Raw genomic sequence first — 13,206 nt, forward strand, 5'->3', positions numbered from 1 at the left:
CCCCAGAAAATTAAAATACTATTCCACGGGTACATTTTATGGAACATTAAACATATCTTGTCTCAGTACAAACCAAACTTTCTAATTTCATTACATAATACTAGTAGGATTTTTGACAATGTAATGATAACAATATCATCAGGAAGTAGGATATTATAAATATACACAAAAAGATACATAATATTTATTTTACAACAGATTGAACTAATATACTAATGCAATAACAACTTATCGCTTGAACCGATCAACGGGTTTAGGTATCTTCTTCATAAAAATGGTATTTTCATCAAAGTAAGTATTAAACTTCTTGTGCTCCCGCCTCCTGGTTGGATCCTTCTTACAGGCTGCTGGGGTAAGGTTTATCATCAGACCTGAGGGAAATAAAAGGAAAATATGTTTACTGTTATTTAACTTGCATGGTATTTATTTATTTAAGGAGAACCAACAGCTAAAAACACAATATTTGTAGTAGGAATAGCAACACAGAGCCAATTACAAGATCCCACAAATAGCTATAGTTAACATGTTTAAGCTTAAGTTAAACGAGGTGACGCGCACCATATCAGACTAGACACCATGCCACAAACAAAACACCACAGAACTTCAAATGGAATTACTACACTCCTCAACACATAGTATATTTCCTTTAAATAAATATGAACAAAGACATGATACCTCCGCAGGTTATATCAAAAATTTACATATAGTATGTCTATGGCTAATCGCTGAACAAAACAGGTTCAAGATATTTATATCTGGCAAAGAATTTAAAATTTAGTGGAAAATGTCACTTTCCTGACATTCTGACCCCAAACTCTTCTATAAAATAGAAATGGATCAAAAATAAATATTTACAAAATTTTACGCAAGCTATTTCTTACCAGCTTTCTGAGCCATGGAAACCATCTTTCCAATTTTTTTTTGCTGACGGCGGCACAGACCCGTGATGCGGCGAGGCAACATACACCCGTCTGTTCTCACAAACTGACTGAGAATTAGCACGTCGGTGTGTTTTACGTCTAAACCCAAGGCACACATATAGCAAGGTTTCGCGCTAGCTTCGGTCACAATGGGGACAAGGTCCTTTATCTTTTCAGCTCGAACTAGCAGTTCAGAACGAGGAGATGCTGCTGTTACAGCTTCCACAACCAACGTTGTCCCTTCTCTCTGCTCCTTGACTAAAAAATTTAGTAAAATTTAAGAAATTGAAAAAAATTGAGGTTATAATTTTACCCATTAGTTTATCAACAAAGTGAAAACTTACTCTCTTTTAATCTAAGCGGTTTGGTGGTTGATAAGCACCGTACCGTTGTTGAAAGTACTGTATTTTTGGCAGACAAAAACCCAGCTCTAACAAGAGCTGCCATTATTTTATTATTCTTTTTTATGAAAAGTCAGTCAGATTTGTTTTTTTAGATTGCTGTTGAGTGTCGAGTGTCGACTGTCGAACGAATAAGAATGCAGAGAATGAATGAATGAAGGAGCTGTCAAAAAGCGTTTAGTATTTGGATGCAAAAGTATTTTCGCAGTGGTAGAAACTTATTAGTATTTATAGTAACATTTAAATATTGATGACTTCACTTCCGTCCTAAAAGCGGGAGATTTAAAAAAGGTGAATTATTGTTCTTTAAATAATCCATACTATATAATATTATAAATGCGAAAGTGTGTTTGTGTGTATGTTTGTCCGTCTTTCACGTCAAAACTAAGCGACGGATCGACTTGATTTTTGGCATAGAGATAGTTTATGGGCCGGAAAGTGACAGGCTACTTTTTATTCCGGAAAAATGCAGTTCCCGAGGGAACAGCGCGCGATAACCGAATTCCACGCGGGCGAAACCGCGAGCAAAAGCTTGTAAGTTATAATTCCGTGAGATGAGTTAGCCCGGCCAGAGAAACGAGTTAAGAGTATTTCAAAACCGAGGGCCGGTCCTATCCAAAAATCATCATTTAAAGTTAAATTCTATTATGCCCTCGGTTATTGCAAAAGGTTGGGAAAGACTGATAATAGACCTATTAAAATTAGGTACACCACTTCATTAAAAAAATATTCAGTGTACAATTATTTGGTAATTAATTTGGGAATAAAAATAAAAAAATATGCGAAGGGCGTTGGTAATGTATTTATTACAACACTTTTATGACAGATTACGCAGATAAATTGTTAACAAAGATCCATTATTAAGAATAGCACACTAATACATTCAACAAATTTGTAATTAAAATTTTGTGCCTTAAGATTAGAATAATAATTATAAAATAATATCAAGCAACGACAAAAGCTGTATAATAGAGTATAATAAAATAAACTGCCATGCAGTTGATGTCACTAAGTCTAAAAGTAGGTATATGAATAGGCCACTCTTCAGGGGCTTTTGCATGTTTTTTTTAAGGCTGTTACGGACGGTTTGAAGCAAAGCACATTGCAAAAATTATATAAAGTCCATTTTGCATTATCTGATGTACTAACGACAAACATGGATAAAGTAGGCAATAAAATAACGTATTTACAATAAATAAAAATAATTAGATTACAAGGAGAACAAAGGCTAAGATTACAATATTGTGCCACATTTAGGATTCAAAAGTTTTAAATTGTGTAAACTATGCGGTAAAAATACAGTTTAAACTGTCAAACGCAGTTTTAAATGCAAATTATTGTATATTTTATAAAATGTGTTTGTTCGTAGAAACAATAATATTTAATTTACTGAGTAACGCTTACTAATTACAACTTAACATATAAATATTTGTACCAGCAATTCAAATTAAACCAATACGGAAGCGGATCGAACATATTACTTGAATATTAATCATTTCCTTTTTATCTTCAGATAAAAAAATAAAGATTTTTTAAATCCTTTAAACCTACTGCAATTGATTAAATAAAAATACCCAATAAAATAAAATTGTAACATTTTAGTTTTCAGTACAAAAATATTTGCATTTAAACACTGTAATTGCAATTGCAGTAGCAATATGTTTAACGTAATTGGCAGGTACATGAATGACAAGTCCACTCGCACGGTGAAGGTGATGCGAGGTGGTCTACTTGGGGAAAGTGGCGAGACCCTTGCTGAGGAGGCCCGCGGCACCCTCGGAGCCGTCGTGAGCAGCTGACGACAAGTTGGAGATCAGCTGGGGACAAAAAGACCATGAGTATTCTCTTCACAAATAAGGTCGTTGTTTACTTGATATTCCGCCTTCCTATGGGCTTCTTATAAGAAGAGTTGTGAATTTTCGGATTAATTAATAGTTAATTAATTTTTTACATATTGACTTTAGTGTTATTTTTAAATAAAAAAAAACCATGGCAAATATTTATGCGCGTTATTTTACCAATAATGGATCACATATCAAGATTGCATGGTACCTCAAAAACCACATTGTACCTACAAGGCTACAAGGGAATTAAATAGAATCCTTAAAAAGCGTTTTGAGAAAGTATTTCGTTTTATTAATACCTTTATTTGGATCCTTCAAATTTTGCATTTATTTGGATCCCATAAGTTACGCACTTCTTCGGGAATTGCGCTTACTCGGATTATGGGCATTTAGGACCAAATATTTAAAGCATTAAAACGAAATTATCTAATTCATCCAAAAATTCTGATTTGATTGGCCCAATTTGAAACGTGTACAACAAAACCTACCGCGTCCCTCTTCTCGCTTAATAACTTGTCTCCCTTCTTGATCTTGGCGTCCACCACGTGTCCCGTGTTCTTAAGGCCCTCGTCCACAGCATTTTCCACTCGCTTGAGCGTGCTGTCCACGGCATTGCTCGCGTCCGCGGCTGCCTTCTCCGCCGCCTTCTTTGACTCTTCTAGTGCTGCATCTAGAATGGATGTTACATCAGCATTATCAGCATTAGGTATTGTCCCACAGAACTAATAAGAAGAGGGATATAAATGTCTCATGAGCTACCTACAAACGCGACCGCGCGTATGGCTGAAAACTCGTGTAAGTATTTATTTCCCTAATTGTCTGTAATAAAGTTAAATATTGCTCAAAAATGGGTCAAGTATCGCAGAGATGCGGCCCAAAAAGGATTGTGGAAAGAAATACTCACACATTATAACATTATTTTTCTCTTATTAGGTACGTACGTAGTTCTGCGTACTGTCGACCGTTATTAGGACTTTAAATAGATAGATATTAGCTGTTTGAGGGCTTGGTCGCGCGAACAGTTTCATCGGACATTAGGTTAATCTGATGCAGAAATGTCTAAAGCCACACAATAATTATAGATAACTCGAGCAATCTGTTTTCGAGATACCACCTAACGTTTTAAACTTTCGTGATTCTTACTCATAGTCAAAATATCATATACGGGACTTATCACGCTATTTTTACACAAGTAATATTTACCTCGACGTTTCGACAACGGTACAATTGCCGTGGTCACGAGTAGACTGAAGTGTGGGGTGTCAAGTCCGCCTAGCAGCGCGATTTCTTCGAACTACCCGCACTTGATCACTAATAGTACCGGCACTCGTATCACGAACTACCCGCACTTGGTCACTTTTATTAGTCGCCCTATCACACCAATCAATAAAACTTAATCAATATTACTTGTGTAAAAATAGCGTGATAAGTCCCGTATATGGTATTTTCACTATGAGATACCACCTTTTGTCATAAGTGTAGAGATTTTGTAGGTATCTAGTGTATACGCGCAAACTTACTGGCTGCCCTTTTGGCCTCGGCAGCTGCAGCATCAGCAGCCTGCCTCGCCTTCTCCTTGGCTTCCTCGGCAGCTTTCAACGCCTGCGCCTTCGCCTCTTCAGCCGCCTTCTTCGTGTTGCCTACCGTCGTATTGATTGTGTCTGCGCAACAAAACAACTGTTACGCCCTGGCCTACTACGAAATTCGAAAATCGAAATTCGTATCGCACCGTCCCTCTCACTCTCGTATTAAATAAAATAAGCGTCAGCGGGACGGCAAGATACGAAGTTCGAATTTTGCATTTCGTAGTATAGAGCCTGCTGATTAAATGCTGCCGACTGCGCCAGTACCGTGCGTGAATTCTTTTATTTAAAACAGAGAAGCAGGTTTATACCTGGTGATCGTAATTTTGGCCCGCGTGGGAACTATGGCCAAAGCCCTCTTGTTCTGAGAGGAGGCCTGTGCCCAGCAGTGGGACGTGATATAGGCTGGGATGATGATGATAATGAATCGTAATTTTGGTTTAATATCAGTCGATTGAACACGCATGCGGCGATTATATGAAGATATTATTGGGGGGCTAGGGCTACTATGAAATTCGGGCTTCGTAAATAATGATGTTATCACCAATACTTGTTTATGATGATTGTGCTAGTAGTAAGATTTTATTAGGTAATCCAGTGATTCATGAGGCTAATGTTTATATTTATTATTGTATTTTACTTTAAAACACGGCAAATAGCACACAACACAAGTTAAAAAAAACATTATTGTAGTCATGATTATGCGTCCAAAAGTCCCATTCGTGTCCCTAAATATCGCAAATATGAGAGAATAAAAATTATTGTTAACATTCAATTTTTTTTATCCAAGTTCATAAAAAGTCACAAGAGTATAGTAAGTACCTTGTAATACTTTAAGGACACAAACATGAACACTCAATGCAATCTAAATCTTTTTCAACATCTTTTAAATATTGATGCCTCTTCTGGTGTTTAACAAGGTCAATAATATCTACCTATTGCGACAATTGCAGGTAAAATACTTATTTTAGTTCTGCACTTCAACCACTTCAACCACCACCCGACCCGTATCATCGATATTTTATAGACGAATAACCTCTCAACAATCGTCTCTGTTCTCTGTTACTGTTAGATTATTTCTATAAAAGCTGTCACTCCGCAAACTCAAGTACCAGTGGTTTTCTCGCCAACTTTCTTACAGCTATCCACCGTTTCCGCAGCTTTTGTTGGACTGAATTTGTTTTGAACCTTATCTAGAAACGTTACAACATTTTAAAACTGAAATCACCCAACAACAGAACGGTTGAGTCACAATACAAACCATTAAAGCTGTCAGCAACACCGTTGGTCTCAGTCAATGTTGGAGGTAAAGTTTCGACGCCATTTTGAATTAATTTTGCGATAGCAAAGTAAAGATGAAGAAAGAAAAATGTAAAGCAGAAATAAAGAATAAGTAGGCATAGTTACCGTTAGTATCTTCCACAAATTCTACGAGGCTTTTAGTGTCTTCGGAACAGGTTTCAACAGGCTTTTCTGTGTTTTCTGTCGCACTAAAGACTGTGCTTGTTAAGGTGTCTAAGAAAGCGTGAAAAAAAAAATTAGTAGAAAATAAAGGACCACATGCAACCAGTAAAATAAAGCTCACATTTACTAGGTAATTATAGTTTGGTATCTTTTAAAAGTAATGATTTTATAAGATGCCAGTGTTCTAAAGGTTAAACTAGACATGGGAAAAGTACTAGTCACTTGTGTGTGTTTAATATATGCAGGCGTACACATAATGCCCTCGCGTACCTTGCACTACACCAGCTATTTATAGCAAGTGCAGAGGTTATAGCAGATAAAGGGGTCATTGGATAGGTAAACAATATGGAATGCGTGAAGCAGACACGAGTTTCGTTTGCCTAGTGAAAATCACGACATAGATGGATGTCGGTCTGGTCTGGCCAGTTTTAAGTGTGATACACAGATTTCAGTAGGTATTCATCTCCTGTGGATACGACATTTACATCTGAAAGTAGCGCGGTCTTATTATAGCCCTTTTTTTAATAAAACAGAATTTTGATGACTCCAAGTTGTTAACTTTTATGTCCACAGGAAAAACTACTTTGTTTCTTATTCTGAGTATAGATGGAACGTGAAGTATATTTTTACCTTTCGCACTTCCGACAAATGATGTTCCTTTATCGACGGCGCTGCCAGCGTAACCCTTAGTGGTATCTATAGTGCTCTGTACAGTGCTTGCTACGGTATCTACAATAAATTGATGCAATAAATAAATAAGCCAAACGGATTGACAAAACAATTACGATTACGTTTTTTGAAATAAAATTTAATTTTACACACAAACATCACGCCTGTATTCCGAAATGGGGTAGGCAGAGCACACAAAACGTTAACGCTTCGGAGCCACTTATCAATTTTAGGTTTAGTTTGTCAAAAAAAAAGATACAATACTGACAGGTTGCTAGCCTATCGCCTACGGTATACCTTAACCTATATCCTTTGTCGCCTCTTACGACATCCACGGAAGAAATGGAGAGGTGTAATTCTATCCCGACAACACACGGGGAATTTATTTTAACTTTTGTAATAAGATAACCTTGAATATAAATAGTTTAGTACCTTTAGCACTTCCTACTAATGAGGTGCTTTTCTCAACTGCGAAAGCCGCAGCGTTTTTTGTAGCATCAACTGTGTTTGAAAGAGTGTCTAAAATTACAAAACATATTATATACTTAAAAAAAATACTAAAACAAAATAATTAATGAAAATGAATTACGAAATTGAAGGTACCTTTGGCACTTCCTACAAATGAAGAACTAGTTTCTACAGCTGCTGATGCAGCATTTTTAGTAGCGTCTACTGTGCTCGAAATTGTGTTCGAAACGGTATCTAAAAATTATAATTGAAAATGAATAGTAACTGAATTAAAAATGTAAATTCCACTCTAAATAAAAAATATTACCTTTTGCAGTCCCTACATATGTAGAGCCCTTGTCGATAGCAGATGCTGTTAAATTTTTAGTCGCATCTACTGTACTATACACTGTATTGGCAACTGAATCTAAAAATAATTAAAAATAATTATATAAAACAATAAACAAAAACAAAATAATGAAGATAAGAGAAAAATTATACCCTTTGCACTTCCTAAATATGAGGTGCTAGTTTCAACAGCTGACGCGGCAGCGTTTTTAGTCGCATCGACTGTGCTGGTCACAGTATCTACAAATTATAATGCTATTTAAATAAATGAAATAACACGTAACATATTTTCTTGCGTGAATGAAGTAATACCTTTGGCAGTTCCTACATATGATGATCCCTTTTCAACGGCCGATGCTGTCAAATTTTTAGTTGCGTCTACTGTACTCAGGACGGTATTGGCAACTGAATCTAGGAGTAATATAAAAAAATATACATAAATAAACCAGTCAGCATGAAAAAGTTTAAGAAGCAAAACATAAATTTATACCTTTTGCACTTCCTAAATAAGAGGTGCCAGTTTCAACAGCCGAAGCGGCTGCATTTTTAGTGGCATCAACAGTGCTGGCTACTGTATCTACAAATTATAAAAAAAAATTAATACCTTTGGCACTTCCTAAATAAGAGGTGCCAGTTCCAACAACTGACGCAGCAACTGTATTAGTGGCATCAACAGTGCTGGCTACTGTATCTACAAATTATAAAATAACTCCGAAAAAAACTCAAAGTGAATGGTTAAAATATCGGAACAAGGTAATACCTTTAGCGTTGCCTACTAAAGCTGACCCCTTTTCGACAGCAGAAGCTGATACGTTTTTAGTTACATCGACAGTTCTTTGAACAGTATTAACTACGGTATCTAAAAATAAAAATAAAATATGAAAAAAAAAAGAAAACTTTACGAAAAATTAATCAAAAGGAATTATAAAGTACCTTTTGCACTTCCTAAATATGAAGATCCCGTTTCAACAGCAGACGCGGCTACGGATTTGGTTGCATCTACGGTACTAGCGACAGTATCTACGAATGATATCAGTGTTAAACCAAACTAACAAACGAAAAAATAAAATAACATACTAAACAAAACAAAATTATACCTTTAGCAGTTCCTACTAGTGTTGATCCCTTTTCTACAGCGGACGCAGCTACGTTTTTAGTAACATCTACAGTACTACTGACAGTGCTTGCAATTTTATCTACAGTAAAAAAATGTATTTTAGATACATAATCTCTCTTTCTAATATTCAAGTAAGAAAAAACATGATAAAACTTTTATTTTATAAATACCTGTTGCACTCCCTACATAAGTAATGCCCGTACCAACAGCAGTCGTCGCTAAATTTTTAGTTGCGTCTGCTGCGTTTCCTACCGTCTCTACAAAATCATTGATTGGTTTAACGTATTACAAAGAATCCAAAAGTATTTCAGGTCCTTATAATTAGTGCCTAATTCAACTCGAATCCGTCTCACGACTTTAAGCTTTAAAAAAATTCATCCATACTCGTTACATTTAAATTTAAAGTTAATTTTAATTTGAAATTAGAATATAAATTCTACCTTTAGCGGTTCCCACTAGGGTTGTGCCTTTTTCTGTGGCTGAAGCAGCAGCATTTTTTGTAGCATCAACAGTACTGTACACAGTATTTGTCACTGTATCTAAATACCAAAAAACATATGTTTATATCCATATTATTATAATTATATGTTTGCGAATTTATGATATTTAGCTCCAGCATAAGATAGGTACCACAGTACCTACAGCATTAAATTTAGTTTAAAATGTATATATTTATGATGTAGTTTAATATTTATTTGCGAATATTACATACCTTTACACTTTGTTCCTACGGCAGGCGGAAAAACGAACATTGACGTTTAGTGCTCACCAACGTGATCACCAACCTTTTTTGGTGAGATTCAAAAATTATCAATGTGCATGAATGGGAAAATATAATTTAAATTTTATTTACTTATTATAAATAACGGCAAGTTATTATATAAAATAAACATTTAACAAAAAATCAACTTTATTTTATTATAATGACATCGTGATTCCAGTTTTTCGTACTTATGAGGGTCAAACAGATATTATATTAGTTTTATTTCATCTTTTAAAAACAATGTATATTCAGTATTCACGTCAACACATCGCTGAATCCGATAAATCCACTGAGAAACGTACTTTGCCCACTTGTCCTTAGGGGTCTCTTCGACAGCTTTTTGAAACGCAGCCACTGCTTCCTCGGGGTCCATGAAACGTTTTCATCGAAGTTTTTATTTTATTTTCGGGAATATTTAAGAATGGCAAGGCAAGGTCGGAGCTATATGGCGGGTGACCTATTAATCACGTCTGACGTCGCCAAATAGTCCATCGTTCGCCTGGAGTGGAGGTATACGATACGACAATAAGTGTTGTCGAGGTGAAGGAGGATCCTACTGCGTGTTTGTTTCTCCCGAACTTTCTCCAAGACAAGTGCAAACAATTGTTAGTATACCAATCTATATTACCTACCTATTGTAAGCCCAATTCAAGGTTAAAATTTTAAGATTTTATTTCGATTTCGTGGGGATATCAGAATAAAAAGTAGCCTATGTATTATTCCAGGCGTCCAGGTATATTCATATCTAATTTCATCCAAATCCACGGGTCGTCATACTAAACCTGACAAAACAGGTTGTTTATCCCTGCCTAATGCTCGCCCGACCCGTGCCACAAAACGCGCGCACTACGCGAAACGATACAGAGAAGTGCATGGAAAGCGATACGTATCGTTTTGTTTTGCCGCTAACATAATGCCTTCGGTCATTGTCCGTTTTTTCGCCTGCCGTAGGAACAAAGTTTTTTTTTTATTCGACTGGATGGCAAACGACCAAGTGGGTCTCCTGACGGTAAGAGATCACCACCGCCCATAACCATCTGCAACACCAGGGGTAGGGGTATTGCAGACGCGTTGCCAACCTAGATGCCTAAGATGGGATACCTCACGTGCCAGGAATTTCACTGGCTGTCTTACTCGCCACGCCGAAACACAACAGTGCAAGCACTGCTGCTTCACGGCAGGATTAGCGAGCAAGATGGTGGTAGCAATCCGGGCGGACCTTGCACAAGGTCCTACCACCTGCAAAAGTTATAGCACTATCGACATAGCATTTGCTCTTTTCAAGCGCGGACTGAGCAACTTGCTTCGTTGTCATATGTGCTATGGACTGTATTCTGAATACTATCTACAAGCGAAAGCAAACATATAAGACGTCAATGTAAGCCGACGACACATAAATGTTGTGAACTGAAATTTACCTTTGGCGGAGTCGACGTACGTTTTACCAGTTTCGATTGAGCTTTGTGCTGCTTTCTTTGTATTATCTACAGTGCTCACTACCGTATCTACGAGAAAATAAAATAAGAATAAAAAATAAATCAAAATTATATTTTTTTAAACTAAAATATGTTTCGATCCCTGTAATAATTTACAGGAGTTAAAAAAATGAAATCTTGTCAATTTCTTGCTCACCCGCGACCTTATGATAGTTAAGTTTATGCAAAATAGCGTGTTCATGTAGGTCCTCCACCTCCACACTGTAACAACACACACAAATCACACACACCCATCTATCACAACACTGACGCGTTTCGAACTAAACCAGAGCTCATCTTCAGAGCAACACAACCGTACACTATGCTACCAGATGTTAGACTGGTACTGATGGTTGATTCTTACAGTGTGGACGTGGAGGAACTGCATGAACACGCTATTCTGCATAAACTTAACTATCATAAGGTTGCGGGTGAGCTAAGAAATTCTTTTAGTTCATTGATATGGACCTCCGCAAAGTAACGCCTGATTCAATAAATTATTCAATGCAATCGATTAAAAAGCGTTAATATACCTCTAGCGCTATCTACATAGTATTTGCCGATATCATAAGCTGAACACGCCACGTTCATTGTGGTATCCATGGCACTTTGGATCGTGTGCTGCGCGGTATCTAAGTCATAACACAAATAAAAACATAATGTTATCCACACGGGTTAGCACAATATACATTAAATTGTTCAGATTGGTACCTTTTGCACTTTCCGCGTACGATTTGGTAGTTTCAATAGCGCTATTGGTAATATTTTTAGTACCTTCTACTGTGCTTTGTACAGTACTCGCGGCTGTATCTAAAAATGAAAAGCCATGTAAATAAAACCAAGAAATAAAAAACGCACAAGCATCATAACTTGCCGGTTACGACATCTATTTGGGATAAGTTTTGTGTATAGTATCTACATTCATCCGAATAAAATTGTGTTCAAAATGGTAGACAAGCATAAATTAAATAAAAAATAAATCTAGTTATCTGCCTACGAGTATGTGTTATTGACATGATGCAATTTCAGAAGTTAAACACTAACTAAACCTACCTTTAGCACTGGCAGCGTATGTTTTTCCTGATTCGACAGCACTTTGTGCAACTTTATGGGTTGTGTCTACTGTGCTTGCTATAGTGTCTACAATAACCAAACAAAAATATATTTTAATGTCAAAATTATTACTGCTAATAATTGTGACTGATTTACATAATCTAATAAAAACTAGTGCGTACACGCTTATAACGTAATTTTATAACAAAGAAATAAAATGCAATTACAACTAAAATATGCACAAAACAAATAAGTAGCGGATGTGCCAAGAACAACGAAAACGTAACCGCCTACCCTTTTTTGGCTGAATCCCAGGTATTTACCAGAAACGTTACGATAGCCTGTTTAGCTCTTAATGGCACTCTAATGAGTTTATTTACCTTTCACCTTTCTACCATATTAGTTCTTTCACCCGGTGTACTAGTCGGAAAATTAAATATAGTGTGGTTAGTAATTAAATAGAAGTCTCAATTGAAAAGAAAACTATCAATATTTTACCTTTAGCTGAGTTGACCGCCGATTCAGCAGACTTTTTGGTATTATCTACAGTTGTTGCGAGGGTATCTACGGAGATTGCAAAAGAAAAACATAAGAAATAAGCTCTAACTACAAAAAATATTAACAGCGTTTCTTAACAGCGTTTCTTAATTTCTGAAATTGTGACATGATATATACCTAATGGAATAATTCTTAGGGAATTTACCATTTGCAACTCTCAATACCTTCATTTCGTTAGAGCTAGAACTGGAACAACAGTTTCAACAGTTTACATTTTACTTGCTCCTAATCCTGCGCAGCATTGTACAAACTGTTACATATTAAACATTTCAATCCAGACTGTCTCTAGCTGGATTGGCTTCTTAGCAACTTACCTTTAGTGGTGTCGACAGCCCTCTTCCCATCTGCCACGGCTTTGCTGGCAGCGTCTTTGGCCTCTCCAGCCGCCAGGGACACCTTTGACAGCTCCTTGTCCAATGCATCGATGGCAGAGTGTTTCGCGTCATTGGCTAAATTTAAATTATTCATGTGAGTATACAGGGTGTAACATTCAGATCGATCAGTATGGGAAAGACATACGATAATTTGTTCTTAGGAGCCATGTCATCAATTTTAATGACAATA

The 13,206-nt window shown here is 36.5% G+C and overlaps 2 protein-coding genes across 7 annotated transcripts; both read right to left on the reverse strand.

Moving 5' to 3' along the window:
- Nucleotides 1–173: 173 nt before the first annotated feature.
- mRpS18A (mitochondrial ribosomal protein S18A) lies at nt 174–1,460 on the reverse strand. The gene is made up of 3 exons (XM_074099959.1): nt 1,265–1,460; nt 882–1,178; nt 174–371 (listed from the first exon to the last, which is right to left on the reverse strand). The coding sequence occupies exons 1-3, from the start codon at nt 1,365–1,367 to the stop codon at nt 229–231; spliced, it is 543 nt and encodes a 180-aa protein (XP_073956060.1). The 5' UTR covers nt 1,368–1,460; the 3' UTR covers nt 174–228.
- A 648-nt stretch (nt 1,461–2,108) lies between these two features.
- LOC141437378 (uncharacterized) lies at nt 2,109–13,149 on the reverse strand. Of its 6 annotated transcripts, XM_074100684.1 has the most exons (23): nt 12,957–13,149; nt 12,583–12,648; nt 12,085–12,171; nt 11,743–11,841; nt 11,565–11,663; nt 10,975–11,061; nt 9,234–9,332; nt 8,964–9,050; nt 8,774–8,872; nt 8,610–8,696; nt 8,437–8,535; nt 8,167–8,253; nt 7,989–8,087; nt 7,830–7,916; nt 7,657–7,755; nt 7,485–7,583; nt 7,314–7,400; nt 6,843–6,941; nt 6,156–6,263; nt 5,861–5,941; nt 4,686–4,826; nt 3,654–3,835; nt 2,109–3,138 (listed from the first exon to the last, which is right to left on the reverse strand). In XM_074100684.1, the coding sequence occupies exons 1-23, from the start codon at nt 13,108–13,110 to the stop codon at nt 3,049–3,051; spliced, it is 2,322 nt and encodes a 773-aa protein (XP_073956785.1). In that variant the 5' UTR covers nt 13,111–13,149; the 3' UTR covers nt 2,109–3,048. The 6 variants fall into 6 exon arrangements, with proteins under 6 accessions (XP_073956785.1, XP_073956786.1, XP_073956787.1 ...); XM_074100685.1 differs by lacking the exon at nt 8,167–8,253; XM_074100686.1 differs by lacking the exons at nt 8,774–8,872; nt 8,964–9,050.
- Nucleotides 13,150–13,206: the final 57 nt, after the last annotated feature.

This window comes from Choristoneura fumiferana, chromosome 17, assembly GCF_025370935.1.
Source record: "Choristoneura fumiferana chromosome 17, NRCan_CFum_1, whole genome shotgun sequence".
Lineage (NCBI taxonomy): Eukaryota > Metazoa > Arthropoda > Insecta > Lepidoptera > Tortricidae > Choristoneura > Choristoneura fumiferana.